The 15,114-nt window shown below is 46.7% G+C and overlaps 2 protein-coding genes and 1 long non-coding RNA gene across 5 annotated transcripts in view; 2 read left to right on the forward strand and 1 right to left on the reverse strand.

The window, feature by feature from the left end:
* The first annotated feature begins 6,126 nt into the window (after window positions 1–6,126).
* Window positions 6,127–14,413, forward strand: LOC134761168 (uncharacterized). The gene is made up of 2 exons (XR_010139454.1): window positions 6,127–6,314; window positions 13,976–14,413. It is a non-coding gene; the product is annotated as an uncharacterized LOC134761168 (long non-coding RNA).
* Window positions 8,542–9,801, forward strand: LOC100456582 (uncharacterized). The gene has a single exon (XM_002831014.5). It carries the CDS (start codon window positions 9,086–9,088, stop codon window positions 9,566–9,568), a length of 483 nt encoding a protein of 160 aa, XP_002831060.1. The 5' UTR covers window positions 8,542–9,085; the 3' UTR covers window positions 9,569–9,801.
* The window catches only part of MORC2 (MORC family CW-type zinc finger 2), a 43,003-nt gene continuing 38,295 nt past the window's right edge, over window positions 10,407–15,114 (reverse strand). For 2 of the 3 annotated variants that reach the window (XM_024239664.3, XM_024239666.3), the window contains exons 25-26: window positions 11,818–12,006; window positions 10,407–10,670 (exon numbers count right to left, since the gene is read on the reverse strand). In XM_024239664.3, the coding sequence (XP_024095432.2) occupies window positions 10,602–10,670; window positions 11,818–12,006 (258 nt within the window). In that variant the 3' untranslated portion in view covers window positions 10,407–10,601. The remainder of the gene's footprint in view (window positions 10,671–11,817; window positions 12,007–15,114) is intronic. The other variant, XM_024239665.3, reaches the window with a different exon arrangement.

The raw sequence follows: 15,114 nt of genomic DNA on the forward strand, positions 1-15,114 counted from the left end.
CAGCACTTTGGGAGGCCAAGGCAGGTGGATAGCCTGAGGTCAGGAGTTCGAGACCAGTCTGGCCAACATGGTGAAACCCCATCTCTATTAAAAATACAAAAAAATTAGCCAGGTGTGGTGGTGCGCACCTGTAATCCCAGCTACTCAGGAGGCTGAGGCAGGGGAATCCCTTGAACCAGGGAAGTGGAGGTTGTAGTGAGCTGAGATCATGCCACTGCACTCCAGCCTGGGCGACAGAGTAAGACTCAGTCTCAAAAAAAAAAGAAAAGTAGGAGGACTGCCTCAACTAGATATCAAAATAATGTAAAACTATAAATAAATTAGTATTGGCATAGAGAAAGAGACAGTAGACAAATATAACTAAATTAAAAGTTCAGAAACAGATTAATACATAAATGAACATTTGATATATAACAGAGGTAGCACTGTAGGTCAATAGTGAAAGAAAAGACTACTCAATGAAGGGTGGTGAGGCAACCAGGTATATGTATGGAAAGAAGGAGAGAAGAAGAAGGGAGGGAATGAAGAAGGAAAAGAGGAGGGAAGGAGGAAAACTGGAGCTCTACCTCATACCATACACGAAAGTCAATTCCAGGCAAATTAAAGATCTAGGCCAAGCAAGGTGGCTCATACCTATAATCCCAGCACTTTGGGAGACTAAGATGGGCAGATCACTTTAGGCCAGGGGTTCGAGACCAGCCTGGCCAATATGGCAAAACCCTATCTCTATTAAAAATACAAAAAATTAGCTGGGTGTGGTGGCACATGCGTGTAATTCCAGCTACTCAGGAGGCTGAGGCAGGAGAATCACTTGAACTCAGGAGGCAGAGGTTGCAGTGAGCCAAGATCATGCCACTGTACTCCAGCCTGGGCAACAGAATGAGACTGTGTCTCAAAAAATAATAATAATAATAATAATAATAATTTTTTAAAAAAAATCTACATAGATGGTCCTCAACTTACAATAAGGTTATGTTCCAATAAACCCATCATAAGTCAAAAATATCATAAGTTAAAAATGCATTTAATACTCCTACAGGACATCATAGCTTAGCCTAGCCTACATTAAATGAGCTCAGAACACTTACCTTAGCCTACAGTTGAGCAAAATCATCTAACGCATAGCCTGTTTTTATAATAGTGTTGAATATCTCATGTCATTTATTGAACACTGTACACTACAGAGTATCAAACGTTTACCCTTGTGGCTGACAGCTGCAGCTCACTGCCACTGCCCGGCATCACAATATCTTACAGAATATTGCTAGCCTGGAGAAAGATGAAAATTCAAAATTCAAAGTGCAGATTCTACTGAATGGGTATTGCTTTCACAACATCATAAAGTCAAAACAATCCTTAGTCAAACCATCATTAAGGTAGGGACCATCTGTATATGAAAGACAAAACTATAAAGGCTTTAGAAGATAATACAAAATATCTCCATGACCTCAGGGTAGAGAAGTATTTCTTATTTTTGTTTTGTTTTTTTGAGATGGAGTTTCGCTCCTGTCTCCCAGGCTGGGGTGCAATGGTGCAATCTTGGCTCACTGCAACCTCTGCTTCCCGGGTTCAAGCAATTCTTCTGCCTCAACCTCCTGAGTAGCTGGATTACCGGCACCCACCATCACGCCCCAGCTAATTTTTGTATTTTTAGTAGGGATGGGGTTTCACTGTGTTGGCCAGGCTGGTCTCAAACTCCTGAACTCAGGTGATCCGCCCACCTCGGCCTCCCAAAGTGCTGGGATTACAGGCGTGAGCCATTGCGCCCAGCCAAGAAGTATTTCTTAAACAAGTTACAATAAAATTATAAATAAAGGACTGATAAATTATTATTCTACATTTTTAATTAAGGATTCCTAGTCCTCAAAAAGACTCTGTAAAAAGAGAATAAAAAAGAAGGCATACCAAAGAATAGGAGAAAAAAATCTGCAACACAGATAACTTATAAAGAACTTGTCTCCAGAATATACAAAATTCAAATAAGAAAAAGATAAAATAGAAAAATGCGCCCAAATCTTGAGCAAACACTTCATCACGGAAAGCTAAATGGTCAATAAGGCCAGGCACAATGGCTCACGCCTGTAATCCCAGCACTTTGGGAGGCTGAGGCGAGTGGATCGCTTGTGTCCAGGAATTCAAGACCAGCCAGGGTGACATAGCGAAACCCTGTCTCTACGAAAAATACAAAAATTAGCCAGGCATTGTGGCACATGCCTGTAGTCCTAACTACTTGGGAGGCTGAGGCAGGAGGACTCCTTGAGCCCAGGAGGTGGAGGTTGCAGCGTGCTGCGATTGTGCCACTGCACTCTAGCCTGGGCGACAGAGCAAGACCCTGTCTCAAAAATAAATAAAAATAAATAAAATAAATAAATGGTCAATAAACATAAGAAAAGGTGCTCAACCACATTTTGGAAATCAGAAAAACGTAAATTAAACCACACTGAGATACCACTATACCCTCATCAGACTGGCAAAACATTTCAAGTCTAGCAATATCAAGCACAAGCAACAAAGTAGAGAAACAAAGCACTTATCCAGTGCCAATGGGTGTGAAAATTAACACAACCGATTCTGGCATTACCTAGTAAAGTGGAAATGGGCATGAACTATGACTCTGCAATTCTACTCCAAGGATTATATCCTAGGGCAGGGGTCCCCAACCCTCAGGCCACAGACCAGTACCAGTCCATGGCCTGTTAGGAACCAGACCCACAGCAGGTGAGCTGCAGGCAAGCAGGCAAAGCTTCATCTATATTTACAGCCGCTACCCATTACCCATTACTGCCTGAGCTCTGCCTCCAGTCAGATCAGCGGCGGCATTAGATTCTCATAGGAGCAAGAACCCCATGTAAACTGCGCATGCGAGGGATCTAGGTTGCATGTTCCTGATGAGAATCGAATGCCTGATGATCTGTCACTGTCTCCCATCACCCACAGATGAGACCATCTAGCTCCAGGAAAACAAGCTCGGGCTCCCACTGATTCTACATTATGGTGAGTTGTATAATTATTTCATTATATATTACAATGTAATAATAACAGAAATAAAGTGCATAATAAATGTAATGTGTTTCAATCATCTCAAAAACTATCCCCCACCCCAGTCCATGGAGAAACTGTCTTCCATGAAACCAGTCCCTGGTACCAAAAATGTTGGGAACAGCTGTCCCAGGGAGAAAGTCCTGCACACATGCAACAGGAGACATAAACAATGCACAGTTGCCAGTCTCAGAGGAATGCATTTCAAATTGTATTATGTTCAACCGCGGGTGTAATTCATTCGTTTTCATTACTGTCTAGTATTCGGCAGTGATGTGGCAACCCAAATAACAAAGAGGCTCCCTAAAAGAAAAGACATATATGCATAAATTTGCAATGCTTTGTTCCTAAATAAGTATCTTTTCTTTTGAGAGCCTCTCTTTATTGTTATTTAGGTTAACATCCAGAATACTATACAGTAGTGAAAATGAATAAATTATAGTTACATCCAACAATATGGATGATTTTCTGGAACACAATGTTGAAAATAAAAAAAAGAAAACCACAAAACAATAAAACGTTATGTCCATCTAAGTTCAAAAACAAAGCAAAATAAAACACTTAGGGCAAAATAAAACACTTAGGGCAAAATAAAACAGGAATACACAGAGCTCATAAAAATATAATGAAGAGTAAAGAAACACAATTATAAAATGAAATACTAAGAGTAATAAACGCAATTCAGGATGATGGTGACCTCTGAGCAGAGAGACAAGGGGTCCAGGAAGGACACACAGGGATTTATAAAATAACAAGCCAGGTGATGGGTGTTTGATGTATATTTTTTCTGCTTTACAATTTTTTTTTTAAAGACAGTTTCTCACTCTGTCACCCAGGCTAGAGTACAGTGGCACGATCATAGCTCATTGCAGCCTCCACCTCCCGGGCTCAAGCGATTCTCCCACCTCAGCCTCAGCACAAACCCAGCTAATTTTTGTATTTAATGTGGAGATGGCGTCTTGCTATGTTGCCCAGGCTGGTCTCCAACTCCTGGGCTCAAGCAATCTGTCCACCTTGGCCTCCCAAAGTGCTGGAATTACAGGCGTGAGCCACCGCGCCAGGCCTCCTTTACAAATATTTTATACAGTATTCTTTCATAGCTACTCAATGTCTAATTGAAAATAAAAACAGCAGCATAAAGGAGAAAACTCTATATTTTTTTTATAGAAGGTGTAAAGGCATTTGACAAAATTCAGCCAGTTTCCAGGGGGCACAGCCCACATTTCATTCTGCGTGACTGCTGCCCCCTGGCGCCCAACTCAGGCAGGACTGGCAACTACCGGTGAGTCCCAGCAGCCGCAAGACAAACTAAAGGAAACCCCAACATTTTAAAAGCCACTTGCCAAAACTCTCACTGCTCAACTCTCACAAGCGGATTTCCACCCATATCAGAAACAAGCCCGGGATCATTATTCAACATTGTTTCAGAGGTTCTAACTAAAGAAAACTGACAAAATAAATTGGTATACTGGCAAATTTGTATCTATAAAAAACAGGCTTATTAAAACTACCAGAATTCCTAAGACAGAAAGTGAATTATATTAAATCATTAGCTTTTCTCCATATTAATAATCAGTGAGCAATACAGATGAAAAAAAGTATTCCATCACAATAGACAAAAACCATAAAACACTTAGGAATAATTTTAACCAGAAAGTTATAGAACCCGTATAAAGAATTTATAAAATCTTATTGGAGGACCTAAAAGAAGTCTTGAGTAAATGGAAAGCCATTTTTTATCCTCTGGGGGAAGATTAATATCACAAAAATGTCAATGCTCCCAAAACTTCCATTTAAATTTAATGCAATTATAATTTAAATCCCAATGGAACACTTTCTTTTAGGCAGGGATGGGAAAGAACTGGATAATGCGATTAAATATTTCATGTGAGAGAATACATTCTAAGACTGGAAAAGCATTTTTTAACAAGTGAGGGAGACTGATCTATTTAGATGCTGATGACGCCCAAAATTATAGTTTCAGCCAGAACCTCACCCCTCACATCAGACTCACTTGTGCAACTGACCACAGATGTCTCCACTGGCGTCTAAGCGGGATCTCAAACTCAACAGGTCCACACCTGTTGGCTCATTTAATAAGAGGCTTATTTAATAAGTGGGGCTGGAATAAGTTAATTTCCACCTGGGGGCGGGGGACGCTTGACTCTTGCCTTACAGCTGATACTAAATATATTCCATAAAGACTATAGGTTGTCTAGTAAAAAATAAATAAATAAAAAATAAACATTGCAACAAAATGTAAGAGAATATCGGGGGAAGGGGAGAAGAGAGAAGGGGATTGATTTCCCTAAGCATGATAGGAATCCCCAAAACTTTAAAACATTTACCTTCCAACAAACACCATAAACCAAGCCAAGGACAAACGCATAGAAAATGGACTAATGTTAATTTAAGTCCAAGAGGCTTCAGGCGCTCGGTCTCGGGTCAAAAGGCAGGCACACAGGCTGGCTTTTCCCGGCAAAAGGAAAAACACGCAGCTTCATTTCCAAGTGTTCTTCCTTTCAGAGATAAAAGCGCCGACCCTAAGGACATCTGTCCAACGAATGTTTTCCCTAATGACCCCCCAAACGTTGGAAAACAACCGGGGGGGAAAAGATTTCATCTGCACTTTGACTTGATTAATGCGCAGCAGCTTGCAGGAAAAAAAAAATCCTCGCTTCTCTGTTTCGGGTATGAGTGGGCCATTGCTCTCCCTGTAATTCCAGCTACTAGAGAGGCTGAGGCAGGAGAATCGCTTGAACCCTGGAGGCGGAGGTTGCAGTGAGGCGAGATGGCGCCAGTGCACTCCAGCCTGGGCGACAGAGCGAAACTGTCTCAAAAAAAAAAAAAAAAAAAAAGTAGGGGATTAGAGCTGGCCACGGCTTCCCCAGAAACCTGCAGTTACTGGAGTAGGAAGGGGCCTCGGAGAATCCCTGGAAGCATCTACCTAAAAGACGCGAGGAAACCCCCAAAGGCCACAGGCACCTGCACCAAATCCTGAGTGCCACAGCAAGCTCGCGAGGCTTCCAAAGCGCATGCGCAGGTCACGGTGCACGTGCGGAGCGCCAGCAAAACCGCGCAGGCGTCGTGTCGCTTCCGCCTCGAGCGTGTGGCGGGATTGGGGAAGCCCTCCACAGTTCATAACCGTTGGCTGGTTATGAACCGTTCATAACGGGCGTTAATAACCACGCCCTGTTAGACTGAGCATGGTCCACCCGCGAATCCTCTACAGAGATGGCTAAGCGCTGGGGTCCTGGCTGCGTCCTCTAGGCCAGGTGAGAATTTACAACCCACCCTCGACCACGTGTTGTGCTGTGGCCGCTGATAATTAAGCATGAGGAACTCAAAAACTCTGAACCTTTTGACAAACGGGTTCTCCCCTGCCCACCGTGGTGCTCCAAACCCAGCAGGACAGATTGGTTTACATGATGGGGCATTGGGGAGGACCCAGAGCTTTCAATAAGGGAAGAAATGATGTGGGGAGGGACAGTAAATCGAAGTAGGGGATTAGGCCGGGCGCTGTGGCTCATGTCTGTAATCCCAGCCCTTTGGGAGGCTGAGGCAGATGGATCTCTTGAGACTGGGAGTTCTAGACCAGCCTGGCCAACATGGCGAAACCCCGTCTCTACTAAAAATACGAAAATTAGCCGGGCGTGGTGGCGCGTGCCTGTAATTCCAGCTACTAGAGAGGCTGAGGCAGGAGAATCGCTTGAACCCTGGAGGCGGAGGTTGCAATGAGGCAAGATGGCGCCACTGCACTCCAGCCTGGGCTACAGAGCGAGACTGTCTCAAAAAAAAAAAAAAAAAAAAAAAAAGTAGGGGATTAGAGCTGGCCACAGCTTCCCTACTAACCTGCAGTTACTGGAGCAGGAAGGTGCCTCGGAGAATCTGGAAGCATCTCAACAGAATCCAGAGGGGACAAGAAAAAAGGAGGGATACATCTGTCGCATCTTTCCCTTCTCATTGATCCAAGTTTGCCCTAGTGGTGTGAGCCCCCCTTATCTTCCAGGCCTTGGTGGGCAGCTGCTGACATGTCCAGAACCCTAGGAAGTGTTGAAGGCACCTGCGGTTCAGGCCCCATGGAAGCCCAGACCTCCTTCACCCTTTGGGTACACTGAAACTGGCCAAATGTTTAGGCCATGAGGATGGCTGCTGAGTAAGCCCATTACCCCCACATTGGACACAAGTAAGCAGGTGAAGGCCTACAGGTAGCAGGTAGGGGCCAGTGAATCCTGGAAGCAAAGATTTGGGGGTCAAGAACAGCAGGGAGCTCTGGGCCCCCATCCCAGCTTCAACCAGAGCAGCTCCAGGACTGCTGGCTTTCCACATGGGCTTCTAGATAAATTTTAGGTATTCCTGAGGCTGAATAAGCTGGAAAGCCTCTGCCATCACCCAACTCTGTTATTTTAGAGGAGGAACGGGAGCCAAAATGGGCAGTGACTTGTCTGAGGCCTTGTCAGCTTGAAGGAAATGTCTGCTGAACCCAACAGTGGCCCTGGTAAGGCCTGGTGCATTGCAAGTTACCGGATGAAAATGGTGACTGGCCAGGTGCAGTGGCTCATGCCTGTAATCCCAGCACCGGGAGGCCAAGGCGGGCGAATCACTTGAGATCAGGAGTTTGAGACTAGCCTGGCCAACATGGTGAAACCCTGTCTTTACCAGAAAATACAAAAATTAGCTGGGCATGGTGGCACGCACCTGTAGTTCCAGCTACTCGGGAGGCTGAGGGGGGAGAATCGCTTGAACCCAGGAGGTGAAGGTTGCAATGAGCCGAGATTGTGCCACTGCACTCCAGCCTGGGTGACAGAGCAAGAGTCCGTCACAAAACAAACAAACAAACACAAACAGAACAACCCCAAATGTCCATAAGTAGGAGACAATATATCCAACACATGAAATGCTCTGTGGTTCATGAGAATAAAGAAGACCCATATGGGTTATTCTGAAGCAGGTTCCACTACACTAAGCTACACTTAGTTTAACAGGCAGAAATGAAGAGAGTGGAAGTGTGTGCACTTAGGAGGGATACTCTCCAGGGAGCATTCAGGGATTGGGTGGGAGAAGGGAGCCTTGCTTTTCATAGTCCAGCCTTTTAGACGGTTTTAATGTTTACCATGTGCATATGTCACTTAAAAACCAAACACCCTAGGTGAAGCATGGTGGCTCACACTGTAATCCCAGCAGTTTGGGAGGCCGAGGCAGGTGGATCACTTGAGCTCAGGAGTTTGAGACCATCCTAAGCAACACGACGAAGCTCTACCAAAAATACAAAAAAAAATCGCGAGGTGTGATGGTGTGTGCCTGTGGTTCCAGCTACTTGGGAGGCTAAGGTGGGAGATCACTTGAGCCTGGAAGGCAGATGTTATCAGTGAGCCAAGATCGTGCCACTGCACTCCAGTCTAGGTGACCAGGGCAAGACCCCCATCTCAAACAAAACACCCTAGAGTCCCCACCCCTCTCGTTCTTTAAACACCAGCATTGCTGCCCTTCACTTTCTTGCAGCCTGTGCAAAGGACCTTCTCACCACAGATCAGTCAGACCATCTTCCTCCTTCCAAGTCATCAAAGAGTTCCAAGCTGGTCACCTGTCCCTTGATGTTCCCAGGAAACCAGGAAAGAGGACCCCTGCATTTTATCTTCCCATCCAGAGTGGCAGGATCTCTGCCTGGGAAACAGGCTGCATTCAGCACAGCTGTGGTAGCATTAACAAGGCAAAGTGGGCACATCTAGAAGTTGAAGCTAAAACATTCAAGAACTCCAGTCTGTTTCTGTGGATGTTAAGGGGGTGAAGATAAAACAATGGAGGTGATGAGGAGGAATAACGAAGACAGTTTAAAGCCACAGTGGTACAAAGAATGAGGAGAAGGAAGGTGCTGGATTTTACTAAGAAAACAGACTGAGTTCAGGAGTCTCACCAGTAGAAGTTTATAGTATTGCATTTCGATTACATGTGTGTGAATTTTAAAAATTGATTACCCTCCAGTAAAAATGTGGAACCAACTTGCATTTGGATTAAAACATTAGGTTTGGGGACAAAAGTGGACCCCATGCTGCCTGAGATGAAGAGAGAGAGCAGGATGGCAGAGGAATCACCAGCTCAAGAAACCCCAAGACTTGGACAGTCTTCCAGCAGAAGAGGCCAGGGTCTCTCAGTGTACTACTCCAAACAGACCTCTCCCAGAGATGTAGTCTGGGAAGGCCCAAAACCCACCAGACAGGCACATCCAGTGGGGAAAAGACTTCCCATTCCAGTGTGGCCTGCATCCCTCACCTCTGCTTCCCAGTCTTCTGCTGACCTCAGAGCAGCAGGGTGGCCATTGCTGATGTGGGTTAGGGAGATGCCAGAAACACACCCAGGTTTGAACCACAGGTTAGTGGTACAAAGTCACAGTCCTTGTGCCTTCAGAAAACCCAGAGGCCCCAAATACGAGTGGGAAGAGAGTTGGGAAAAACTGAACCAGATTCTTCCAATGGCCATTAAAGAGAAAATTCAGCAACGCTTGCCTTTGTCTTTGACCCTGAGAAGTTAAGGGACACAGATTGTGGCGCTGTGATGGAACATGGAGGGAAGGTATGGTGTGCTTCCTGCAGAGATGCCTCTGGAGTCCCTGTGGCCACGGAATCTCACTGGCCCCCTCCTCAGGCACCTTGATGGGGCTCAGTGGGGCCAGGCCGAAGGGTGGAAGTAGAAAAGCATCAACAGGCTGTCCAGATCAACTGGCACCATCCAAGGCCCTGCTGCACCCACACATGGAGGTCACCAGCTCAGCCCCAGGGGTTCTTTCACGCACAAGCTCCTTCCCTAAGGAGTCCTGTGGGGTTCCACACCCAGTGTGCTGCCCAAGTCAGAGATTCACCACAGATCTGTCTCCCCCTCAACCTGGACTCAAGTTACTGCGGTGAGAAACCTCACTGTCCATGGTTAACTGAAGAAATCCCTCCTTCAGAAAGAACTTGAGTAGTAGATGAGGTGGTTAGACAGGATCTTTTTCCCCCAGGCTGTTTGGACGCCACAGCCAGGACCAACTCTGACAGCTGCGAGAGAGCGAGCCCCTCCAATGTGGAACCTCCTATACAGCCCCCCTTTTGGGTCCCTGGATATGAGCCCCCAGCAGGACCACCACTCTGGGGGGAAGTCTCCCTCCCATCCCTCAGATCCCCACATTGTTCCTCCTCTAGGAGAAAAGTCAGCCCTGCCCCTGGAGCTTCTCCAAGATGGCACTGGACTCGCTGTTATCTTGAGGAGCCAGGAGCTGAAGTGGCTCCGGCTTAGCAACCCAGTGGGGCCAAAGTGGAAAGGTTCTCTGTCCTTTGCAGTCACCAAAAAAAAAAAAAAAAAAAAAAGTATGGTCTCACAGGCACAGCATCTTCTTTTAAAAAATAAATATTTATAAACTTAAGGAGGAAGATTCAAAGAATCAGGGTATCTTTCCCTCCAAAAACACAAATGTCCCATGTAAGTCAAACCAAGGTGCGACCACCAACCCATGAATGAAGCCCCCTCCCCCTGCAGCTACAGGGTTGAGGGGCAGGTGGGCAGGGGAGCTGCTCTCTCTCCCGCCTTCAGTCCCCCTTGGTGATGAGGTCCTCAATGTAGGCGTCCAGCTCATCATCTGTGTTGATGTCTATGTCCTGGAATAGAGCAGGGCAGGGGTCAACTGGGGGCCAGAAAGTGATTGGGGGGCTCACCTTTCCACCCTTCTCTCAGCTCCTGGGACAGAGCCCAGAGTCCTCTCCCTGACCTCCCACCCCGCCCTGGATGTCAGGCTTCTGTCCTGTCTTAATCACTCTCCCCTCCCTCATCTACTGTGCACAGATGATGCCCAGATTTCCTATGCCCACCCTGCCTCTACCCCATGTTCCCAATTGTCTTAGATGTATGTTTCCCTCAGATACTACAAATGTGCCCACTTCTCTCCCTTCTCTGTCACTGCCCAAGGTCCAGGCCACCACTGTCTCAGACAACTGTGGGAGCCTCCTCACAGGAGGCTCTGGTTCTAACTTTGACCCCTCCAGGCCTCCTCCAACCAAGCAGGTAAATGTCTGAGACTGAAAACTGCATCATGTCACACCCCTCCAGTGATCTCCACTGTTCTTGGGATGAAATCCCACAACTTTCAAGCCCTGCCTCTGCCCCTACTGCCCCCAAGTCCCTGCTCAGGCCTCAAGTCCTGCTCTTCTTCCTTCTGCCTGGAATGCTCGTGTCACACTCTTTGCATGACTGGCTTCCAGTGTCTCCAAATGCCTAAGCCCCTGAACACCCTAGTCAAGTGGCCTCCCCACACTGTACTGTATCTCCTTATGAACCATCATCAGTAATTCTCTCTCTTCCACCAGACTGGCAGGCTGTGAGAGCAGGAACCTTCTCTGGCTTGTCTTGTTCATTCTGTATCCACAGGACAGGCACAGAGCAGGCTCTCATGCTTATTGCCTGGATGAGGGGCCAACAGGCTAAGGGGCGCTCCCCACTTCTGGGCTACCCAATCCCATCTGGGCGTCATCTGGAAAAGAACTTCGATTTTATGGCTTGGAGGATTCTCAAACCAGGTTGTACGTCGGAATGTCTAAAGGGAAAAAGCCTGGTTCTATGGGTCTGGCTGGGCTGAGGCCCAGGCAGCCACACCATCTCAAGCCCTCCTGCCAGGGTGCTGTGCAGCCAGGGTGAGAACCATAGATTCCTGTGAGTGGATAGAGTCTTGTGAGAACAGGAACAGGGCCCAGGCCCCCCTCCCTGAGAGACCAGGTGGTCCAGCTGCAACAGGAAGGCTGCCGGGCTCACCTCCTGCACCTTTTGCAGGAGTGCCACGATGTTGGTCCTCAGCTTCTGCAGCTTCTCCTCCGTCTCGCGGAGCTTCCTCTCAGAGGTGCGCAGGCTTTCCTCGGAGGCCTTGGCCCGGGAGTCAGCACGGCTCTGGTAGGAATTGCACAGGTTTTGGAGCCCTACTTCATATTGCTTGAAGTACTCTTTCTGTTGGGAGCAGAGCAAGAGGGAGAGTGCGTAAGTTCACAGGGGTCCCCAGGGCCCTTTTAGGCTGACACAGGTGTCTCCAGCCCACTTTGCCCAAGGATGCTTGGTCTGAAGGAACATCTTACAGCCTCTTTACGTCCAGAGAAGAGAGACATCAATGCCTATCTTGTGGGGCTGCCACAAGGAAGAAGACAATTAGCACACAGGTGAAGCACTCAGCACAGTGCTCTGGCAGACAGCAGGCCGTGAGGACACGTGAGGGGTGACTCCTACCATTCCAAGTGACAAAAAAGGATGACAGAATCACTCTTCCATGTTCAATCATAACCTGTCTGACTTCAGTACAGCCCTTTCAGCCATCCACTTCCAAGACATACACAACAATGTCAGCACTCACGTCAGTTCTCTTTCCACCTACCAACTAATAGCAGATATCTCCAGATCTGTGGAGTAGTATATACTTCTACAGCATCAGAGCTTTTTACTATTTTCCCTGAGTACCTGAAGCCTCCAGGGGGTGAGGTAGGAAGGGAAACAAGCAGTTTTTCTAGTGGTTTTTCAGACTTGTAAAAGGGAGCAGAATACTCGTTTCAAATGAAATGTCACATGGAATCTCAGTGTGAAAAACAATGTAAGTAGTATCTCTTTAGGTTCAATTTATTTTCCAAGTTCAAATTTATAACATGACTTACTCGTAAATCACTGGGAATGATGAGGCCACTGTGATGAACACACACGCCACAACCAGCAGGTGCTAGCTGGCTGCTGCAGTCTTATCAACTCTGGTGTTTACTTCTGTAAAGATGCATGAGCTGCCTAGCCTGAAGAGGTTTCTAGATGCCATTTTTAAAAACTGTTACTGGCAAGTATTTAACTGTGTCATTCACCTTATCCTACTAAACCAAGATAGCAAGAGAAACTTCTAGCTCTACACAAAACAATAATTGCCTTGGCAGCACAAAATAAATGCTGGAGCTATCTCCAAAGTATTAAAATTCAGTATACAACATCTTCAAAGTGGACATGGTTTGTAATAATTTTTTCTTAATTATTTTGAGGTAACTGTAGATTCACATATAATTGTTACATTAGTTTTTTTGAAAAAATGATACTTTAATATTGCAGGGCTCCTGAGGCTCTATGGAACTCCTGATCCATATGCTATAAAGGACATAACTGACAAGGACATAATGAACAGTAGACTTTGTTTTATCCCTGATGCTAAAAAAATAGTTTGAGTGATGGCCAGGCGTGGTGGCTCACGCCTGTAATCCCAGCACTTTGGGAGGCCGAGGCAGGCGGATCACGAGGTCAGGAGATCGAGACCATCCTGGCTAACACGGTGAAACCCCGTCTCTACTAAAAATACAAAAAATTAGCCAGGCGTGGTGGCGGGTGCCTGTAGTCTCAGCTACTCAGGAGGCTGAGGCAGGAGAATGGCATGAACCCGGGAGGCAGAGCTGGCAGTGAGCCGAGATTTCGCCACTGCACTCTAGTCTGGGTGACAGAGCGAGACTCCGTCTCAAAAAAAAAAAAAAAAGTTTGAGTGGTTTTAGACATTACAATTAGCAGGACAAAGGTGATACACCGGTATTATACCTCCTTGTGCAAAAAGAAGCTAATATACTTTTTTTTTTGACACAGTCTCGCTCTGTCACCCAGGCTGGAGTCCAGTGGCACAATTTCGGCTTACTGCAACCTCTGCCTTTCCCCGGGTTCAAGCGATTTTCATGCCTCGGCCTCCCAAGTAGCTGGGATTACAAGCATGCATCACAACATCTGGCTAATATTTTTTGTACTTTATAGTAGAGATGGGGTTTCACCGTATTGGCCAGGCTAGTCTCAAACTCCTGGCCTCAAGTGATCCACCTTCCTCAGCCTCCCAAAGTGCTGGGATTACAGGCCTGAGCCTCCACACCCAGCCTAATATACTATTTTTAGACACTCATGCACTTTGTTTTGGGCCCAGGCATTCAAGCCCACTGCAGAGATCCTGCTGCACCCAGGCTCTACTCTGAGTTTGGCAATTACCTTAAGCCAAAATCAACAAATCTGACAAGAAGATGCCAGGCCAACCTAGCCACCCTATTAGCTGCTTGTTCCTCCTGGGATTTGCAGAGAGCACCTGCAGCCTAAACAAGGACAAAAGTTGAAGCGTGGATCTTTCTGTGAAGCAGCTGTGATTTCTGCACCTTCTAGCTCCCTCACCGAGCACCACCCCCTCATATCTTGCTGGGGAGAGCAAGGCAGCATCGTGAGCAGAGCAAGTCCTAAGAAGTACATGGGTTCAAATCTGGTCTCTGTCACTGACCAACAGACTCTTTACCTTTCTGAGCCTTAGTTTCCTTCAACTCCTGCTTCATTTCACATTTTAAAAAGTAGAATAAAGACAAACTCCATGTTTTTATCTCTGGCAAACTTTATCAAGCACACAACTGCCCCACGAGAACCCGACATCTTGAATATACTAATCCTGCAATTTCCATTCCCATTGTCTTTTCTCTAGAACCTCTTTCCTAGAAAACTTAGCTATTCCTATCATAGAAAAATCATCCCACTTCATGTGGACAATTCCCAGAGCCCCATCTCCAGCCCTGGCCTCCCCCTCCCTCCAAGTACCAGTCCTTGATCTCCACCTGCACAATGCACATCACCAGAACGTGGCACTTCTGGTGCCACACAAACCTCCACTCGTCACCTTCGTTGCACTCACCCATTTTTCTCTCCTAGTTAATAGCTTTGTCATCAACCTCCAATTCCCACAGGCCTGAGTCACTTGCCTACAATCCATCATCAGTCTCCTGATGACCTCTGACACAGCCCTTTCACCCCCAAGCCCACTGCCACCACGCTGGCTCCTGTTCCCATTCCCTCACCTCTGACCTTTTACATAGGACCTGCCTCCTCACCCCTGCATCTCCCATCCACCCATTCCACCCAAACACGCTGCTACTCAAATCACCCTCTTAGGGGCAGGGGCAGCAGATTACAGCCCCTGGGCCAAATCAGCCTGCCAGCTGTTTTTGTAAATAAAGCTTTGTGGGAACACAGCACATCCATTCCTTTACATACTGTCTGTGGTTGCTTTCATGCTATAATGGCAGAGTT

The sequence above is a fragment of the Pongo abelii genome, chromosome 23, assembly GCF_028885655.2.
Source record: "Pongo abelii isolate AG06213 chromosome 23, NHGRI_mPonAbe1-v2.0_pri, whole genome shotgun sequence".
Classification (NCBI taxonomy): domain Eukaryota; kingdom Metazoa; phylum Chordata; class Mammalia; order Primates; family Hominidae; genus Pongo; species Pongo abelii.

Bases quoted from the DNA above. Each gene is read 5' to 3' on its own strand.
- LOC100456582 (XM_002831014.5), top strand. From the start codon at position 9,086: ATGCTGCCTGAGATGAAGAGAGAGAGCAGGATGGCAGAGGAATCACCA.